We start from the raw sequence: 22,250 nt of genomic DNA on the forward strand, positions 1-22,250 counted from the left end.
CATAGGCCAACACTGGAGTTTGGGTCAAACATGACTTCAGTTTCTCAAATGCCTCATCGCATACAGGTGTTCATCTTTCCCCAAAAAGTTCATTAACTCGGAAGTAGACCCTCTTTCTTGACTTTGAGGAGTGAGCTGTCCTCCCGGAAGGGGAATACCCTTGGCTAAGGGCAGCTAACGGCTTCGCAATCCGAGAGTACTGGGGTACAAATCTTCAGTAATATCCACAAAATACTAAAAAGGACCTAAGCTCCTTCAGTTTGGTGGGCTTAGGCCAGTTTACAACCGCCTCCACTTTGGCGGGATCAGTGGAAATTCCTTCTCTGCTGACTATGTGCCCCACATATTTCACAGTCGTCTGGCAAATCCTGCACTTGTCAATGGACAACTTTAACCCAGCCTTCTTCAACCGATCCAGCACCTTGAAAAACCGCTGGTTGTGTTCTTCCAGAGTCTTCCCAAAAACAATAAGATCATCTAGATAAACCAGGACCTCACGTAAGTGCATGTCCCCCACTACTTTGTCCATACATCTCTGAAAAGTGGCCGGAGCACCTGTCAGTCCTTGAGGCAGTCTCTGAAACTTGAAGAACCCAATGGGGTAGATAAAAGCGGTCTTCTCTTGATCTTCTTTTGACATGGGTATCTGATAGTAGCCTCTCCGGAGATCTAACACAGAAAACAATTGGCTCCCTTGCAGACAATCCAAAGCTTCATCGATTCGGGGCACAGTGTACTGGTCAGGGACCGTACGTTTGTTCAAAGTACGATAATCAACACACATCCGAATAGCTCCATTTTTTTCCGAGCTATCACGATAGGGGAAGCATAGGGGCTACTAGACTCTATGATGACTCCTGTGTCTAACATACCGCGTAAATGCCGCCTGACATCTTCGAGATCTCTCTCGGAAAGGCGTTTGATCCTTCAACCGAATGCGATGCTCTACTCCTATAGGAGAGAGAGAGATTCCAGACTAATACCACCACTTAGAAGTAACTAGAAAAATATAATAATTATACATATATATTTTAATTTGTAATAATAATTTTATTATAAATCACATAGACAGACAGACAAAATTACAAACCAGCCCATAAAAAAACCTTTACAACTATTTAGGGCAATGTAGGTCATAATTCAAGTTGATAATCATTCATATACATTGCACATAATGTGTTATACATTAGCAAACATGATTAAATAATTTTATGGCAAGGACATAACATAACAGTACAATGTGACCACCGTACTATGATTGGGTCACAAGCATATATTTAGAGAGCAGTCAAAATTGTGCTGCAGTACAAAATTATCTATTGCCTTCAGAAATACTGAAGTCAGGTATCAGACAGAGTATTTCTGATGTTTGACTTTGATATGTGATCATGTCCTAAAATGGACACTGTAAAGGCGTTTTTAACAGGAGACTGGCTTGTATTAGAAGCCATTAAAGACCAACACCTGATTTGTAACATAGCATCCCAAAAGGGAGGGCGAGCACTCAGCAGATGCATCTCCGACACAGTGAATAATTCTCAATAGCAGATACTTTGACAATTGAAAACACTACTATGGTTGTGAGTTTATAGTTTTTCAAGTTATGTGGACATTAATGCATTTTTATCTCTCCAGAGTACCCCTTTAACTATACCAAAGTGTAAATTTTATGCTTGTAATAAGTCAAATACAATCATACTCTTAGTTACATTTGCTTAAAACCATACTGTGCGTCTATTCTGTGCTCCATGGGCATAATGCATCCTATTATTCCTTACAAACATAATACTTTGTTACTTCCAATCCTCTAACACAGATCAAGCAGAATGTTTGAGAAAAGAGTCTCAGAAAAGTACGGCTGAACATGATGCACCTGATGCCTGCAATAACCAACCTGCTCCAATGGAAACTGAAGGAAAAGGGTCTCGGCAGATAAAAGGCAGTGATCTCCTCCACCAACAATTCAAAGCGCTTCTTAAAAAACGTTTCCAACATGCAACTCGTAGTCATAAAGACTTTTTTGCCCAGGTAACGTTCTCTCTCCCCTCTTTCCTACCTGCCTCCTTCCATCCTTACCGTTAGCTTTCTTTGATTATATTACATAACCGCACCAAAATTCGTTTTTATACCAACTTTGGCCGGACGGTTGGGTTTCCTGATTTGGGCTTATTTCCTTATATATGCGTTTGATCATGGTATTTTGATCTGAGTGTGGTCCATATTTCATGGACATGTGAAATTGACCTTGGGTGGTGAGGTGATAGACATACAGTATATTTTAGTAATTGCTCATTTTTCTCTTGTGTGGTTGGGCTTTTTCTGGTGTGCTGAGGCAGTTAGATACCTCCCCATCTTTATCACGCAGCTTGAGTCTCACACTCGTGCGCATGACCAAGTTTCGCAAATGAGTGCTGTCTGTGGTTTTCACAGATAGAACTCGTACCTATGATATTCCATGAGGCTGTGCACATGTTCGATTTTTTTTTTTCTCAGATCGAGTTGCCCGAGGAAAAATTCAGAGACATGTCCGATTTTGATCACAGTGTCGGATCAAAATCAGCAGTGCAAGTTTATGGGTCTGTTGATAGGTCCTATTTTCATGGACTGACAGAAAGCAGAAGGTGGAGAACCTTTTTTTTTTCTCTCTACATCCAAGAAAAACTGATGCCACGCTGATCAAACTCTGATTAAAGTCTAATCAGAATAATCGGTGCTCCTTTTGAACCCGTCTTTCCTGCAACACTTCCTCTTTCTTCAGGTTCCGCAGGGTTCCGTTTGAGCAGTAGGTGGCAGTCTCCGATCACATATTCTGCACAACGCTAGGGAATCTAATCTTCCATTGTACACTCTCTTACTGGCTTATGATGGTTTAGCTGATCATTCATCTGGCAGCTATCACACCTGACTGTCCCATACCCAAGAGCACTCACTCTGCTGAGCTCCTGTGTTTTCTACGAGAGAGCGAGTGGCAGACATCTCTGGCGTTGGCTTATCTCACGGAGAACAAAAGGGATCGGCAATCCGAAATTGGACATGCCAGATCCTTAGCTCCTTCTACATCAATTGTCAGGATAGTCAGGAGGCCCTTATACAAATTAGATTGTGGGCGGAACCCATTGACATCAGTGGATTCAGCCAAAGTTAACCAAATCTGTATGGGGGCTTTAAGGCATTGTCTACATTTCGTTATGTCAACACATACGGTGTATGTGCGAGGAACCTCCCAACTCATATGCCAACTTTATCCAAATGGCTACTTACATTCAGTAAGAGTGTTTCTTAGGCATTGGCCAGGCCAGTGTGTGTCAGCATACATTTTTACTGTACAGTCCCCTAAAGATCAGTGAAAAAATGTATTTTGTGGGTAAATGGATGACATATGCCGTCGTATACCTATAAGTCACATACTGTGTATATACACTCACTGGCCACTTTATTAGGTACACCATGCTAGTAAGGGGTTGGACCCCCTTTTGCCTTCAGAACTGCCTCAATTCTTCGTGGCAGAGATTCAACAAGGTGCTGGAAGCATTCCTCAGAGATTTTGGACCATATTGACATGATGGCATCACACAGTTGGCGCAGATTTGTCGGCTGCACATCCCTGATGCGAATCTCCCGTTCCACCACATCCCAAAGATGCTCTATTGGATTGAGATCTGGTGACTGAGGAGGCCATTTGAGTACAGTAAACTCATTGTCATGTTCAAGAAACCAATCTGAGATGATTCGAGCTTTAGGACATGGCGCATTATCCTGCTGAAAGTAGCCATCAGATGTTGGGTACATTGTGGTCATAAAGGGATGGACATGGTCAGCAACAATACTCAGGTAGGCTGTGGCGTTGCAACGATGCTCAATTGGTACCAAGGGGCCCAAAGAGTGCCCAGAAAAAATTCCCCACACCATGACACCACCACCACCAGCCTGTACCGTTGATACAAGGCAGGATGGATCCATGCTTTCATGTTGTTTACGCCAAATTCTGACCCTACCATCCGAATGTCGCAGCAGAAATCGAGACTCATCAGACCAGGCAACGTTTTTCCAATCTTCTACTGTCCAATTTCGATGAGCTTGTGCAAATTGTAGCCTCAGTTTCCTGTTCTTAGCTGAGAGGAGTGGTACCCAGTGTGGTCTTCTGCTGCTGTAGCCCATCTGCCTCAAAGTTCGACGCACTGTGCGTTCAGAGATGCTCTTCTGCCTACCTTGGTTGTAACGGGTGGCAATTTGAGTCACTGTTGCCTTTCTATCAGCTCGAACCAGTCTGCCCATTCTCCTCTGACCTCTGGCATCAACATGGCATTTCCGGCCACAGAACTGCCGCTCACTGGATTTTTTTTCTTTTTCGGACCATTCTCTGTAAACCCTAGAGATGGTTGTGCGTGAAAATCCCAGTAGATCAGCAGTTTCTGAAATTCTCAGACCAGCCCTTCTGGCACCAACAATCATGCCACGTTCAAAGGCACTCAAATCACCTTTCTTCCCCATACTGATGCTCGGTTTGAACTGCAGGAGATTGTCTTGACCATGTCTACATGCCTAAATGCACTGAGTTGCCGCCATGTGATTGGCTGATTAGAAATTAAGTCTTAACACACAGTTGGACAGGTGTACCTAATAAAGTGGCCAGTGAGTGTATATCATGCCCACATACAGTATATGCTCACAGCTAGAACAGCAAAAAAAAAGTCTAACATTAGGTAAGCCACAATTCTTCACTCTTTATCATTGCTCTCTTCTGTTCATTTGATAAAGAGTTTATCTGACCACTAACATTTATGGCTGATAGGTGAGAGTGTGATGAAGTTTTATCAGGTTTTTGAAATTCACCATGAAAATTACCTACAGCTTACTGTAAAAAAAAAACTGTTGTGTCATGAAAATCCCACTCACTAGTAGCTGTAATAATCGGCAACAAATTCAAGAGGTGCTGCAGATAATCAAATGTTCAATATGCTGTAAAAATAAGGCCAATTTTCTCCACAGATTTAGAAGCATAAGGTGAAGTCTTTGGCAAATCTACAGTAGAAGGTCTCCCTGTGTGGACACACTATTGGAGAAACTGCTGGGCAAACTGGTTTAGCTATTCTTGTAAGCGTGCATGCTTTGCCTGCTGTTTCTTACTCCTCCTTTCCCAGTCACAATGAACCATTTTCTATCACACAATGAAGGTCACGGGACACTCATCTTTAGGAAGCATACTTTTCATACCTTTATCCCATAAATAACTCTCCATGGTGGCATTACGGAATTGTGAAATATATGAATGAATCTTTTCTGTCTTATGGTCCTTCTTGTGAACACTAATCTTTTCTCTGACACCCTGTTTGCTTTTCCTTTCCACAGATCGTTCTCCCCGCCAGTTTTGTGCTGCTGGCCCTTATTTTCACTCTTATCGTTCCTCCCTTTGGTGAATATCCCAGTCTAACACTTCATCCATGGATCTACGGACAACAATTTATTTTCTTCAGGTCAGAGGAACCTGTAAAGTAGAGATGTCCTACATTTCAATCCAAAGATGGGTAACACGGCATCGAAGAGTCATAGTCTAGACTCTAACTTCCATGTTTTCATGCAACATCTGAAAAACAAATTCCCTAGCAGTTCGGTTAATTAGCCCTAGCTTCTGCTCTTCGTAGATGACATTTTTATAGTGCTACTCTGAACATAAAGGGGTTCTCATGGAATAAAACACTGAAGGCCTAAGCTTGGTAAAGGCTCATCAATGTCTGGCCAGTGTGGGCTCAACTTCTGGGGCCTTCGCTTATCAGTAGAATGAAGGAGCGAGCTCCAGACCTCTGTTGATTTCAGGTATCAGCGTCAGTGACTTTGACAACTGATGTCATCATTTTATAGATGTTTTCCAATATTATAGGCTCATATAGTATATATAAAAGCAAAACTTTAAGAAATTGAAGCTGAACATCAACCACCTGTTTACACGAGTCACAGTATTAGCCATTAGAGGTCTAGAGCTCACTCCTTCATTTTATGACACCTGATAAAACACAAATAATTGTACAATTAGACAAGGTTAACAGTAAAAAATGTAATGTGTTGTGTGAGCCAAATCATTTTGATCACATACAGCAATAGCTTTAAATCGTAAATGACATATAGTAATTATTTTCAGTAATGATCACTGAAATTGAAGCTGCTAATGGAGCCCCTGTGGACACAATGTATGGATCCTTAGGTACACAGTGTGCACCAAATTCTGCATCCAAAATCTTCAAGGTGCTTTTATATAAAATCACACTGGCATAATGATAATCTTGCCATTGCAATGATTTATTCATCTACCGTAAGTGTTTGGCCATGTTCATACTGCGTTTTTTGGATACACTTGGGAATGCTCACTGTGAAATTGCAGATTTTTTAACTGTATTGAAAAGCATAGCCTGCAAAAAAATATTAAGGCTACAATCAGACATCTGTGAAACACGGTCTGAGTATGGACTGAAATGTCTGGACCGACTGTGGGATTTTTGACCGGAAGTCATCATCACAGCCCATACTTGTGTGGTACTCGCAGGTACGCAGGACGCAGTGACGAGGCGCGAGACGGTTTAGTGCTTTTAGTATTAACGTTTATAGGCCATAAGGTAATTGTCCTCAGTTGTAGCCTAACAAACAAAGGGGTAACAAGAATTTCCCTTGCAGGGGCTCTATACAAGCAAACACAAACGGAGTAGAACACGACTACGTCCGGCAAGAGCTGGTCACTATAGGGCCGCAGTATAGGGCCGTTCGAGATGGTGGTGTTTCGGCATAGCAGTTGCTGGGCCCAGTTCCTGAAGCGTTGACAAACTATTTGAGCGCTCCGGCGCTCCGATGACACTGGAGCACCACAGGCCCCAGAGGAGTCCTTGGACGGATGGGCCGCAGCCCCCGGACTGGGGCAAGCGGCAGCAATGTGGGGTGGTGAGGGGCAGGCCACCTGCGCAGCTACCAGCTGCGACGGGGAATCCGCGGCGAGCAACGGCCCCGCCCTTGCCGTGGACCGGAGCGGGACAGTGGTGGCCACCGGCGGCACTGGACTTACCACGGCCATGGGTAAGAGCAGGGCGGCAGCGGGTGGCGGGAGACAGGCCGCGGGCCGGAGCGAGGCGGCAACGGCCGCGAGCGACCGCAGGCAGGCCGCAGCCGCTGGCAGAGGCGAGGCGGCAGCGGCCGCGGACAGAAGCGGGGCAGCGGCTCTCGGACGGTCGTCTGGGCACCGTCCCTCTGATGTCCTCGAGGAACGTCTCTCCTGGCTCTGATAAGTCGCTCGGGTTCTCAGTCATTCCCACGGTCTCCTGCTGCTTCTGTCCCAGTCTGCTGACTCACGGTGACTAGCGTTCCACGCCCCTTTTATACTGGCTCCTCCCCCAGCCCATCTGTCCATCTCAATGGTCCATCCCTGAACTCTGTCCCCCAGGAACAGTTTCCCCTGGAACCTAGGTGACGGTCCCCTTGGTTCTGGCCCAGACACTCAGCGGGGGCCCTTCTTCCCACACTCCCCCGTCCTGTATGCTCGCCAGTCCTCGGGCAAGGGTTTTAGTAGACTCGGGTTAGCCTTTCAAGACAGCAGTCCTTGTCGCCATACGAACTGGTCCTGTTCGTAACATTCAGGGGGTTTGCCAGCTGTTGATCGCTCGGAGCGTCGAAGCTCGGGTCTGATGGAGTCTTCTGGGGTGGTGGATGGTGGTAGGATAGTCGATTCTGGTGGGATGCCCGGGTCCACTGTGGTGTTACTACTTGGGTGACCCGCGGATGCAGTTGGGGGGTCCTCTTCATCGTCCAGGTCCATGGGCAGGGGGGTCAGGGACCTGCGGGATAGGTTCGGAGGGTCTGCAGCCGGTGCCGGTGGTTTCGGACCCATGAGGACACTCCAGTCCAGGGCTGGGGTTCCTCCGGGTTTAACTCCACTTCCATGATTCCTTTACCTTCTCGTCCGAACAGCAATGACTGGGGGGGTGTAACCAGTCACTCGGTGCACCCGGTTATTATATACCCACACCAGCTCAGGGACATATTCAGGCCAGCGGACCTTTCGGTCGCTCTCCAGGGTACGCAGCATTTGGATCAGTGTCCGATTGAATCGCTCACAGGCTCCGTTTCCCTGCGGGTGGTATGGTGTAGTCCGAGACTTATCGATACCATAGACATGATGTAGTTCTTCCATGACTCTTCCTAGGAAGCACGCTCCTTGGTCCGAGTGTATTCGTTGCGGGCTGCCGTACACTTGGATAAAGTTTTTACAAATTGCGTTGGCGGCCGACTCCGCTGTTTGGTCTCGGGTGGGGGTGAACACGGCAAACTTGGTGAATTGATCCACCATAACGAGACAATGTTCATACCCCTGGTAGGCCGTACTTATGGTCAGATAGTCCACTGTGAGGAGCTCAAGGGGAGCTGATGTTACAATTGTCTGCACCGGGGCTCATTGCGCGGGAGGTTTAGCGAGCTCGCACGGGCGGCAGGTTCGGCAAACTTCTACCACAGCGTGTGGGCGTGGATGGTACACTATCTGCTGCAACCACTGCCAAGTCTTCTGAGCACCAAAGTGAGCCCCCTTTTCGTGGGCTTCCTGAGCCAGCTGGCTGAGGTGGGCTCCGGGCACGATCACCTGCCATATGGTAGTAGATGTTGTTCATGACACGGCTTTCCGATATAAAAGTCCCTATTTGATGATTAGCTTTTCCCTCTGACGCAACATCAGCAACATATCCTGAGTCATAGTCTGTCGCTGTGAGCCAGTGGACAGTTTGCCGGTGGACACCCATCGACGTAGGAGTCCAATCTCTTCATCTTCCTGTTGCTGTTGGATCCACTGGTCGCGCAGCTGTTCCAGCACTCCCCCTAAGGGTTCCGAATGAGGCGCTTCTTGTGCATTGGCTGTAAGCACGGCGGTGGTGAGGGCGAACGGTGTCTCTTCTCCTTCTAATTCATCATCTTGATTCTTCCCTGGGGTGGTGTGTCGGATTCTGGAGAGTGCATCAGCGTCCTCGTTTTCAGCCCCTCTTTTGTAGATGATCCTGTAGTTGAACTTGGCCATCCGAGCCACACACCACTGCTCCAGAGCCCCCAGTTTGGAATTCTCCAAATGGGCTAGTGGGTTGTTGTCAGTCCGCACTACCACCTCGGAGCCCGCCAGGTACTCTGCGAACCGCTCCGTCATTGCCCACACCACCGCGAGGAGCTTGAGCTTAAAGGAGCTGTAATTGTCCGGGTTGCGTTCGGAGTCGTGCAGCGACCGGCTGCCGTAGGCGATCACTTTCTCTCGGCCGTCCTGCACCTGTGACAACGCAGCTCCTAGTCCCTGGAGGCTCCCGTCGGTATGCAGGATGAACGGTTGCGAGAAATCCGCATATGCCAATATCGGGGCGTTCGAGAGGGCGGTTTTGAGATCTTGAAACGCATCCTCCTGTGGTTGCTGACACTGGACCTTCCGTCCATTCGCCCCGGCTGGAGCTCCCTTCAGCAGGTCCTGCAGGGCTCGGGCTCGGCGTGCGAAATTCTTTACAAACCGACGGTAGTAGCCGGCCAACCCCAGGAAGGCCCGCATGTCTTTCACCGTCTCTGGGGTAGGCCACCCCTGAATGGCAGCAACATTTTCCCGGGACAGTCTGACACCTTCCGCCGAGACGGTATGCCCCAGATATTCGATTTGGGTGCGGAACAGGTGGCATTTCTGGGGCTTTACCTTCAACCCGTACTTCTGCAGCCGGCCGAGCACCTGCCCCAGCCGCCGCAGGTGGTCCTCGAATGTGGCGGAATAGATGATAATATCGTCCAAGTATATCAACGTGGCTTCAAAGTTGAGGTCTCCCAGACACCACTCCATCAACCACTGGAAGGTTCCTGGGGCGTTGGCCAGCCCGAACGGCATCCGGTTAAACTCGAACAGTCCCATGGGAAAGATAAATGCCGTCTTGGCTCTGTCTTCCTCCGACATCGGCACCTGCCAGTACCCACTGGCCAGGTCAAGAGTCGAAAAGTATGTCGCGTTCCCCAAGGCGGACAGAGACTCTTCCATGCGGGGCAGCGGATACGAATCCTTGATGGTGCAAGCGTTCAACTTTCGGTAATCCACACAAAACCGCAGAGTGCCGTCTTTTTTGCGAACCAGTACAATGGGGGCCGCCCAGGGGCTCTGGCTTTCTCGTATGACCCCCATCTGAAGCATTTGAGCTAATAGGGTTTTCACTTCCTGGTATAGCTGCGGTGGTATTTGCTGATATCGCTCCAGGATGGGGGCCGCTCCGGCCGTAGGAATCCCGTGCGTAATGGCCATGGTACACGAGAAGTCGTCCTCATGGCAGGCGAAGACACCGTAATATTGTCCGAGAAGTGTCTCTACCTGGAGAAGTTGGGCTGGTGCTAGGCCGGAGAGTTCGGCCTGCATTCTCTCCAGGATAGCTCGACCTTTCTCCTGGGTCGAGGATATGGCAGTCTGTAGAGTTCGTACCGTTACTGCCGAAGGATCTTCGGGTTGCACCTTCAACTGGACCGCGGGGTCCGGCAGCATCTCTTCCAAGGGCCTCACTAGTTTGGCCATTTCAGCCCGGGGCTTCAAGGTGATATCCTGGTCTTCCAGGTTGACACAACGCACCAGGACGGTCCCCTCCCGCACTGGGGCCAGGGAGCGGGCTACCAGTATGCCAGGGTGCAGGCGCTCCGAGTAGTATGGTTCCACCTGCACCTCCACGCCCTCCAGTGGCATTGGGGCGCGGATCGGCAGGGCCACCACCGTCTGCCCTGGAGGAAGCACGAGTGGGGGAGCCACCAGCGCGATGACCTTGCCCAGCGCCTCACCCTCCTGGCACTCCTGGAGCACTCACGCCTCCCGCACCAACCGCTGGAAGACCTGCCCTTGGGCCGTGCGAGAACCCCACTGGCTCAGGGTCTCCTGCGTGGGGTCGTTGAGGAGTAGATTGCCGAACTCTCGCAGTATGTTCATTCCCAAGATAACTGGATGATGGTCGCTAGTTTCTCCTTGGGTTAGAACCACTCCCCGGCAGCTGAGAGATTTCCCACACAGCGTCATCTGGAGCCATACCACTCCGGAAACAGGCACCAGCAGTTGGTTTGCGGCTACTAGTCGTATCATGGAACCCCACTGGGGTCTTGCCGCTTCCGGGAAGTGCTGCCGAAAGTAAATTGCAGGCATGGTCGTTACCTGCAACCCCGTATCCACTAGGCACCGTACAGCACGACCCTCGACTTTGGCCCACACTATTGGGCACTTAGCAACCAGATCTTCGGTACTTCCACCACCCCTTGTTGTGGCTTCTGGCTCCGAGCGGCGTCCCCCATGCCTGGAGCCCTTTAGTTTAATGTTCCGCAGGGGTGGGTATCTCCCACACCACGGACACTCTCGTGCGAAGTGGCCCAGTTCTCCACACTCATAACACCGGGGCGGTGAGGCCCGACCACCCCAGGTATTGCGAGGCCCCCAAGGCCCGGGATGGTTGCCAGGCTGGGAGCGGGCTCCGTTCTCTTCTTCACTTCGGCCAGCTCGCCCCGGATACTCTTCAACTCTTGTCTCATTTCTTCAATCCACTGAAGCTCTCTGACAACGCTTACGGAAGCCTCCATGCTCCGGGCCTTCCCCACGGGAACCGTCATCCCCTGTTCCTGCTCTCGCACCGGGGCCTGACTCCCCACTTCAGAGAAGGCTATGCGTGTGTTCACTCGGATCTGCTCCTGCAATGCCTGCTTGATTAACGGGTCCCGGAGTCCGGTCACTAACAGGTCACGCAGGGTAATGTCGATGGGCCCTACCCCTATTCTGTCCTTCCACTCTATGGCTGTGTATAGTTCCTGGAGAGCATTCATGTACTGGGTGATGGTCTCTCCCTCCCCCTGCATCCAACTAAACAACCGGGTCCTTAACTCTCCCACGTTTGTTGGATTCCCATGGGTTTCTTCCAGAATCTGCAAGACCCTGGCAAAGGTGTTGCGGTGCCCTGGGGGTCTCAACATCACTGACTTCCGGGCTTCCCCTTCTAGCGCCATGAGGGCCACCTCGGCCTCTAAATCGGCGGTCATCGGATGCATGCGGAAAAGGCCCTGCATACGCTCTGTCCAGCTCCACAACAGCGTATCGGAGCCAGAAAGCCAGGGCAAATTACTTAGCATAACCCCTAGAGAGAGGCTGGAGCGGGGGGCCCCATTATCAGCAGCACCCGCGGCCCCACTTTGGTCGGGCGCACCGCCGTCTGCGTTCGGAGACTGCATCCTGCCGACTACGCCAAATGTGGTACTCGCAGGTATGCAGGACGTAGTGACGAGGTGCGAGACGGTTTAGTGCTTTTAGTATTAACGTTTATAGGCCTAGAGGTAACTGTCCTCAGTTGTAGCCTAACAAACCAAAGGGGTAACAAGAATTGCCCTCGCAGAGGCTCAATACAAGCAAACACGACCAGGGTAGAACACGACTACGCCCGGCGAAGGCTGGTCACTATAGGGCCACGGTATGGCCGACTATGGGTCCTTAATTATATAGTCAACTTAGCTGTCCAGATGTCTCTCGCTGTTCAGGATGGTGGTCTTTCGGCGTAGCAGTCGCTGGGCCCAGTTGCTGAAGCGTTGACAAAGTCTTCGATCTCTCCGGCGCTCCGATGACACTGGAGCACCACAGGCCCCGGAGGAGTCCTTGGATGGATGGGCCGCAGCACCTGGACTGGGGCAAGCGGCAGCGATGTGGGGTGGCGAGGGGCAGGCCTCCTGCGCAGCTACCAGCTGTGACGGGGAATCCGCAGCGAGCAACGGCCCCGCCCTTGCCGCGGACCGGAGCGGGACAGCGGTGGCCGGCGGCGGCACTGGACTTGCCACGGGTAAGAGCAGGACGGCCACGGGTGGCAGGAGACAGGCCGCAGCCGCGGGCCGAAGCGAGGCGGCAACGGCCGCGAGCGACCGCGGGCAGGCCGCAGTCGCGGGCAGAGGAGTGGCAGCAGCGGCCGCGAGCTGAGGTGAGGTGGCAGCGGCCATGGGCAGAAGCGGGGCAGCGGCTCTCGGACGGTCATCTGGGCGCCGTCCCACTGATGTCCTCGAGGAACGTCTCTCCTGGCTCTGATAAGTCGCTCTGGTTCTCAGTCGCTTCTACGGTCTCCTGCTGCTTCTGTCCCAGTCTGCTGAATCACGGTGACTAGCGTTCCCCGCCCCTTTTATACTGGCTCCTCCCCTAGCCCATCTGGCCATCTCAACGGTCCGTCCCTGAACTCTGTCCCCCGGGAACAGTTTCCCCCGGAACCTAGGTGACGGTCCCCTTGGTTCCGGCACGGACCCTCGGCGGGGGCCCTTCTTCCCACACTTGAACCATGCATGATGAACATCTGGATTCAGCCTAATACAGAGGCATATTGCAAAAAAAAACATGCAGTGTAACATTTTTTAATGGGTGACATATGCAATTGTATGCAATATGGCTGCAAATACCAGAATTGTTCAACGCACATATAAGAAGACGTGTGCAAAAAATATAATAGAGAATGACATTTACTCGTAAATAGAGCATTATAAAAGAAATTATTTGCAACCGAATCTATAGAAAAAAAACACTTTTACTATTGATGATATTTTCTGCAGCACAAAAGATCATTTCACCAGATGAACAAGCTTCTTGCTTGTTCGTCGGGTGATCATCAGCCTGTTTGGACTGCCAGATTATAGTGAAATGAGCGTGCTCATTCACAAGGACCATACAGTGCGAATTCACCTTTAGTCTGTTCTTCAAAGCATTAATATCCATTATCTTCTTTTACTCAGTCCTGTAGTTTTTTTTAAATTGTGGATTATTATATATTCATTATTAATTCAATTATTTTCTCACTATTACCCTAGTAATGAGCAGCCCGGTAGTGAGCACGTAGTGCCCTTGTCAAATGCTTTCCTGAATAGTCCAGGCTTCGGGACTCGCTGTATGAAAGATCTGTCTCTGGGGTAAGTAATGCAGTGAAGTTACTTTCTGGATGATATATCAGTTCCCGCAGTGCGTATATCATAATTTTTCCGATGCGTATTTGCATGCAGAAAATACAACAGCATATAACAGTACCAGGAGAGTGGCTGAGATTTCCATTGATCTCTTGCCCATTGTTTTTTTTTATAGACACTGCAGAAATAGACCTGCGTTGCGATTTTGAAATCGTGAGCATGTGAATTTCTAATTTCTATTGCAGTAATGACGTGTTTTCTTTGCAGATTTGAGCAATAGACTTGAATGAATTGTAGAAATTCCGCAGATAAGAAACGCATCTGCGTTTTTATTATTCCCACTGTGATTACCCAGTAAAACGCATTTATTACACAATGGACTTTATCAGTACAATTTTATGAAAGATGAATCAGTGAGCAAACAGGAAGTTTCCAAAGCAAACTATTTTTTTTTAAAACTTGACCTACCAAATAGTAACAAAAATCATAAAAAAGTGATAAAAACGCATGTTAAAATAACACAATTAAAAAAAGCAAGTAACTTCATTAGTTAGTTGGTACAGAAAATCTGCAGAAAATCATCAGGCTCAAACACGTACCTAATTTCTACAATTGAAACTGAACGTAGCCTAATGTTTAGAGCACAATTAGATCAAATATTTAATAAATGATATGTGAGAATCTGCAGGATTTTTTATTTTTGTGATTTAGAAATTTTAGACATTTCACTCCAGATCCACATTCCTTCCTGAGTTGATTAATTTGCAATAATTCAACCCTTGGTGTGATTCAGAGAATGTCTCATAGATGGTCTTTTTCAAAGAGATTTTTACAGGTAGTCTGCCACCTCCAAAATGCATTTTAGGATTCAGCCCTATAAAATCATATACTTGTTCCTGATACATTGAATTTGAAAACAACTTTTAATCCATATGCAAATGAGTGGACTTCAGTGCACCAATGGCGTGTACATGAGCTGGATGCACAGTTACACCCTCTCAATGTGTGTATATGGGACTGCCCTAGCTTGAGATGGACAGCGCTCACCACTAGGGTGAATGCTGCCTCACATGTTTTTGCATGCACTTCGATACTGGCTGTGCCCGCCGCGTGCACACAGTGGTTGTTCGCATTCTATTACCTGGCTCTCGCCGGTTGCTACTTTTCCGTGTGTAGGAGCGGCATCAGCAAAGAGGAGCAATAAGGGCAACAAAGCCCAATCATTTGCATATGGATTAAAAGTTATGTTCACTAGTAACAGGTACACTGCTAGTATGACTTTTCATAGGGGTAAAGTCCCCACTGTAAAGTTAGTCTAAAAGTCAGTTTGGGGGTGACATGCTTGCTTTATATTTAGCTTTTTTATGCCACTATTCTGTCCCATAAGTTGAAAGTGTTCAAAGTGTTTAAAACATGTCAAAATGAGAAAGTAAAGGAATTATGTGATAAAAAAAAGGTCTTATAATGCTCATAACCATTGTTATAAGGGTTATCCACTACTCAGACAACCCCTTCTGAATTCCTGCCCCCCCAGTAAAATAATAACACTTATATTCACCTCCTGGGCCGACACAGTACCAGCGGTGTCGACATTGTCTCTCTTGGGGATCACCTCCTGTGCAGACACTGTACCAGCAGTGCCGGCATTGTCTCTCCTGGGGATCACCTCCGGTGCAGACACTGTACCAGCGGTGCCGGCATTGTCTCTCCTGGGGATCACCTCCTGTGCAGACACTGTACCAGCATTGACTCTCTTGGGAATCACCTCCTGTGTCGGTGCTGTTCCAGCGGTGCCGGCATTGTCTCTCCTGGGGATCACCTCCTGTGCAGACACTGTACCAGCATTGACTCTCTTGGGAATCACCTCCTGTGTCGGTGCTGTTCCAGCGGTGCCGGCATTGTCTCTCCTGGGGATCACCTCCTGTGCAGACACTGTTCCAGCGGTGTCGGCATTGTCTCTCCTGGGGATCACCTCCTGTGCAGACACTGTACCAGCGGTGCTGACATTGTCTCTCTTGGGGATCGCTTCTTATGCCAACACTGTACCAGCGGTGCCGGCATTGTCTCTCCTGGGGATCACCTCCTGTGCAGACACTGTACCAGCATTGACTCTCTTGGGAATCACCTCCTGTGTCGGTGCTGTTCCAGCGGTGCCGGCATTGTCTCTCCTGGGGATCACCTCCTGTGCAGACACTGTACCAGCATTGACTCTCTTGGGAATCACCTCCTGTGTCGGTGCTGTTCCAGCGGTGCCGGCATTGTCTCTCCTGGGGATCACCTCCTGTGCAGACACTGTTCCAGCGGTGTCGGCATTGTCTCTCCTGGGGATCACCTCCTGTGCAGACACTGTACCAGCGGTGCCGACATTGTTTCTCTTGGGGATCGCTTCTTATGCCAACACTGTACCAGCGGTGGCGGCATTGTCTCTCCTGGGGATCACCTCCTGTGCCGACACTGTACCAGCATTGACTCTCTTGGGAATCACCTCCTGTGTCGGTGCTGTTCCAGCGGTGCCGGCATTGTCTCTCCTGGGGATCACCTCCTGTGCAGACACTGTTCCAGCGGTGTCGGCATTGTTTCTCCTGGGGATCACCTCCTGTGCAGACACTGTACCAGCGGTGCCGGCATTGTCTCTCTTGGGAATCACCTCCTGTGTCTGCGCTGTTCCAGCGGTATCTGCATTGTCTTTCCTGGGGATTGCATGACATTATGTCATGCTATCACTGTGGCCAATCAGCGCCGGCTTCACTCTATTCTCCTACTGATGTAATTGACATCCAGAGGAAGTGAGGACTGTGGCTGCTCTCGCTTCCTCCAGATGTCATGATTTGTCTGAAAAAGGGCAGTGTGAAGCCAGGGGATCGTGTGACATAATAATGTGAGAGCCAGTGCAGACACTGCTGGAACTGCTCTGGCAGTGTAGGTGAATATAAGTGTTATTGTCTTACTGGGGGGAAACATAGGGCATTCTGAAGGGGTTCTCTGAGTTGCAGATAACCCCTCTAATAGCTTTTTTGTTTTTTCATTTCATAGCAAGAAGTTCCCCTGTACAAACACATCAAATGAGTGGACCATCCCTACCGTGTCTCCAAGTGTAACCAATATACTGTTAGCTCATGAGTGGACTCCTAGTAATCCATCCCCATCATGTACATGTAGTTCAAGAAATAAGCTTATAATGCTGCCGGAATGTCCCGAGGGGGCTGGAGGCCGACCGCCGCCACAGGTAAAGATCACACCATTTCCTTCCCGCACCTGTATACTGCTTACTACTTCTGATTTATTACATTCTGGGTATTTATTGGTTTGAAAGAATACCAATAAATATAAATCACGCTAATAAAAGACAGCTTCATGAATATTTGTTCTGGTCAAAAGAATTAAATTAATTTTTATTGCATTTTGCTATCTTCTCAGAGGATCCAGCCGAGCTTCGAGATTCTCCAGGACCTCACACAACGAAATATTTCAGATTATCTCCTGAAAACATACCCCATTCTGATAAGAAGCAGGTGCCGTGGACATCACATTGATGGATAGAGATATTTGACTCTAGTGCAGATCTGTTGTCAATTATCCGGTCCGGCACAAGTCGTGGGCTCATTCCTTTTTGCGGGAAGTTGCGCCAAAAGTGTTGAAAGTTAATTATTTCCAAAGTTGCTCAAGGTGGAGAATAGAGTTATCAGGAGTAAGAATATTATTAGGAAATGTCTACTGGTCAGATATTACATCGGGGGGGGGGGATTATCTGATGTGCGGACTAGTCCTGGTTAGAGGTGACCTTGGAGATAATGTTTATAATCTCTTGGATTATGACGCTAATGTTTTGGAAACCTTGAAAGAAACTCATAAAGGAGAAGTTTTTTCCATATATATATTAACAATGGTTTTAAAAAGTGATACATGATCTAGAGTCCCCTTGTTCCCCCTAGTGGACCCTCCATATATCCAGGTCAAAATGGATTCTATTAAAAATGGGGCTTTGGGTAACAAGGGAAGGGCAGTTCCCCACTCAGGTTTTTTTTTTGCCAAATTTTTAAAGTTGCACATGTAAAATAATAATGTCTTACAATTCCAAAACCAACCTGTGTAAAGCGTTCAAATAAGACTCCTATATAATGCCTAAATAATACCGCCCACAAATATAATTCATACTGCCATAGAGAGCTGCTGTTCACAGTGTAAATAATGGCAAAGTAAAATGCCTACATAATATTCCCATACGGTATTCATATAATATTTCCATGAACAGCCCCCATAATAACACCATAGAGTGGTCAGATATTATATTGCACTCAACATTTACAGAGGATATAAAAGTCTACGCAGCAGAGTTTTGTCATGTAATAAAAATCATACCAAGAAGAATCATTGAAGAAATGTTTCCTTATTTTCCTTATTTATCGTCATTCATAATCTGTAGAATTCAGTTGAGAAACAAACTGAATTTTTTTTTTGGAGTGGAAAAAGAAAAATAAAGAACTAAAATAATGTGGTTGCATAAATGTTCACACCCTTAGACTAATACTTTGTTGAAGTTCCCTTTAAATTTATGACCACATTCAGTCTTTTTGCGTAGGAGTCTATCAGCATGCCACTACTAGAATTTAGTAAAGACAGATTGTCATATTACTTAAAGGGGTATTCCCATCTTCAAGATCCTAACCCAATATGTAGTAGGTGTAATATTAATAATATTAGCAAATCCCTCGAATTTAGTATATTTGTTCTGATTCGCTATGTCTCTTACCTCATGTGTCCATGGGTACGACCACTAAGAGCTATCTACCTTACTGTTACTATATGAGTGGACATAACCATGGTGGATACCTAAGCTACTTCAATTCCCTACATGAGGTAAGCGACATAGTGAATCTGAAGAACTATGCTGCATTGCTAATTGGAGGTATTTTCTAATATTATTATTATTATACCTACTACATACATATATGATAATGCCCAGTATCAGAGAACGAGACAAGGCGGTGACCATGGTCCAAAAACGCCTTGTGCATGGATTACCACTCCATATACTAATCTTAAAAAGGAGAAAACGGAGTAACGGATACAAAATATATGCAAAAGTATAAATTTTATTAGTACTCACATCAAGTGCTGACAAGTATACAAGTTGACTAAAATAGGGGGGATAAGCCCCAATGATACGACAATCAGGACAGACAAGGACAGGGTAAATAAAATGATACCAGTGCTCGAAATCTACATGGCACAACGTTCAGTCAGCCCATGGGCATTGCACATAACAGACATATGTCTAATGGTAAAAGATAGTCAAATATGGCATACTCAATTAAATGTGTATTGTACATAGTTGTACATGTCTAGAGCGCCAAAAAAAAAAAAAAAAACATCCAGAGGGGTCAATGTGCAAGTCCAATGGACACTGAACATAAATGAATCAATGACATGTGAAAGGATTCTTAAATAGTAAATAACATATGTATCAGCATATCAAAACTGCGCAATTGTGCCAGAGAGAACCCGGGAGACGACCCGCCCAGCAGTCCAAATGACCGAAGTGTGGAAACAAGTAAAGGCAGGCTGCTTACCGGGGAGCAGAGGAGGTGAAGGCCCATGCAACGACACCCGACGTACATTTCGCGCCCGCCACAGGCGCTTTATCAAGGGAGTGTCAATATTGGGATAAGATCTTAGAGATGGGAATACCCCTTTAAAATAGACGACAGTTGGTGCTTATAAAGTTCTATGAAGAATTGTAACTAATGTTTCAGGCGAACTTGCAGCAGAAAGGTCTGTGTCTGGCTCTAGTTCCTCTTCTCTTCACGTTCCATAGAATTTTAAAAGCACCAACTTTCATCTCCTATCTCAGTAATATGCACATTTGTCTTCACTACATACAGATTTTACCCATGAATTGAGAGTAAAAAGTTATCCAGGGGGCGAAAGAAGCAGGTTTCTCTAAGATGAATTACAAAGTTTCTTCTTTTGTTGTGAAATTAAAATTAAAACAATGGTTGCGCTTTAAATGAATGTAATCAGGGGCCTGGGCTAAACATCATTTTTGCAATTGGTTTCCATTCAAAATTTGCACAGCTAAAGCCTCTGTATTACTCTGTCTATTGTTGGCCGCAGAATGAGTTACAGTAACTGAGAATCTGTCAGCCAGCCCGCTATGACGTTTTTCGGAAAGTTTGTAACACTTTCATCTGTCTTTTTTTTTTCTGAGCTCTATAACTGCAGATCAACATCACTGTAAAAGTCAAATGGTGCAAGATTTATATTGAAAATTGCAAAAATTATTATTTTTTCAACCCTAAACACATGCATTTAAAGAGTAACCACCATTTTATTTGTTTTATTTCAAAAATCGAACAGTACACATGACAATAAGCAACTTTGTAATCTACTTTAGAGAAATTAGCTTTTTCCTCCTGCTGGACTGACTTTTCACTCATAGGTCATATCTGTACATACTGCATTGAGTGAAGACAGATTTTCCCAATACTGAGATAGGAGATGGCAGTTGGTGTTTTTAATATCCTATCAAAAGGGAGCGGAGAGGAGGAAGGAGCAGCTAGAGGCAGACACAGACATTCTGCTGCAAGTTCTCCTGAAATGACCGTTACACTTCTCCATAGAACTTTATAAGCACCAACTGTCATCTGGGGAAAATCTGTCTTCACTGAATACAAATTTTACCCATGAAATGAGAATTTAAAATCAGTCCAGGAGGACAAAGAAGCAGATTTCCCTGATAAGATATATTACAAAGTTTCTTATTTTCATGTGTACTGTTGAGTTATGGAAAAACTATTAAAAGCGATGGTTACTCTTTAAGTATGAAAAGAAAAAAAATGTCTAAAAAAGGTTGACAAGCCATTTAAGGTTACCAGTAATTAGTGCAAAGCATGATTCTTTTCTTCCCTAATATACAGTCATATGTTAAAATTTGGGCACCCATATTAATGTTAACCTTTTTTCTTTATAACAATTTTGGTTTTTGCAACAGCTATTTCAGTTTCATATATCTAATAACTGATGGACTCAATTATATTTCTGGATTCAAATGAGGATTATTGTACTTACAGAAAATGTGCAATCTGCATTTTAACAAAATTTGACCGTTGCAAAAGTATGGGCAACTCAACATAAAAGTGACATTAATATTTCGTAGATCCTCCTTTTGCAAAAATAACAGCCTCTAGTCGCTTCCTGTAGCTATTAATGAGTTCCTGGATCCTAGATGAAGGTATTTGTGACCATTCCTGTTTACAAAACAATTCCAGTTCCGTTAAGTTTGATGGTCGCCGAGCATGGACAGCCCGCTTCAAATCATCCCACAGATGTTCAATGATATTCAGGTCTGGGGACTGGGATGGCCATTCCAGAACATTGTAATTGTTCCTCTGCATGAATGCCTGAGTAGATTTGGAGCGGTGTTTTGGATCATTGTTTTGCTGAAATATCCATCCCCTGCGTAACTTCAACTTCGTCGCTGATTCTTGCACATTATTGTCAAGAATCTGCTGATACTGAGTTGAATCCATGCGACCCTCATCTTTAACAAGATTCCCGGTGCCGGCATTGGCCACACAGCCCCAAAGCATGATGGAACCTCCACCAAATTTTACTGTGGGTAGCAAGTGTTTTTCTTGGAATGCTGTGTTTTTTTAGCCTCCATGCATAACGCCTTTTTGTATGACCAAACAACTCAATCTTTGTTTCATCAGTCCACAGGACCTTCTTCCAAAATGTAACTGGCTTGTCCAAATGTGCTTTTGCATACCTCAGGTGACTCTGTTTGTGGCGGGCTTGCAGAAACGGCTTCTTTCGCATCACTCTCCCATACAGCTTCTCCTGGTGTAAAGTGCGCTGTATTGTTGACCGATGCACAGTGACACCATCTGCAGCAAGATGATGCTGCAGGTCTTTGGAGGTGGTCTGTGGATTGTCCTGGACTGTTCTCACCATTCTTCTTCTCTGCCTTTCTGATATTTTTCTTGGCCTGCCACTTCTGGGCTTAACAAGAACTGTACCTGTGTTCTTCCATTTCCTTACTATGTTCCTCACAGTGGACACTGACAGGTTAAATCTCTGAGACAACTTTGTATCCTTCCCCTGAAAAGCTATGTTGAATAATCTTTGTTTTCAGATCATTTGAGAGTTGTTTTGAGGATCCCATGATGCCACTCTTCATAGGAGAATCAAATAGGAGAACTACTTGCAAGTGGCCACCTTAAATACCTCTTCTCATGATTTGATACACCTGGCTATGAAGTTCAAAGCTCAATGAGGCTACAAAACCAATTTAGTGCTTCAGGAAGTCAGTAAAAAGTAGTTAG

General features: G+C 46.6%; 1 protein-coding gene across 1 annotated transcript in view; it reads left to right on the forward strand.

The window, feature by feature from the left end:
- The window catches only part of ABCA4 (ATP binding cassette subfamily A member 4), a 255,198-nt gene that overhangs the window by 194,893 nt on the left and 38,055 nt on the right, over nt 1–22,250 (forward strand). Inside the window, exons 28-32 of the mRNA XM_073571415.1 lie at nt 1,817–2,028; nt 5,350–5,474; nt 13,834–13,923; nt 16,960–17,152; nt 17,344–17,438. Of these exons, the coding sequence (XP_073427516.1) occupies nt 1,817–2,028; nt 5,350–5,474; nt 13,834–13,923; nt 16,960–17,152; nt 17,344–17,438 (715 nt within the window). The remainder of the gene's footprint in view (nt 1–1,816; nt 2,029–5,349; nt 5,475–13,833; nt 13,924–16,959; nt 17,153–17,343; nt 17,439–22,250) is intronic.

Source organism: Dendrobates tinctorius, unplaced genomic scaffold, assembly GCF_039654945.1.
Source record: "Dendrobates tinctorius isolate UK_male_01 unplaced genomic scaffold, ASM3965494v1 ptg000029l, whole genome shotgun sequence".
Classification (NCBI taxonomy): domain Eukaryota; kingdom Metazoa; phylum Chordata; class Amphibia; order Anura; family Dendrobatidae; genus Dendrobates; species Dendrobates tinctorius.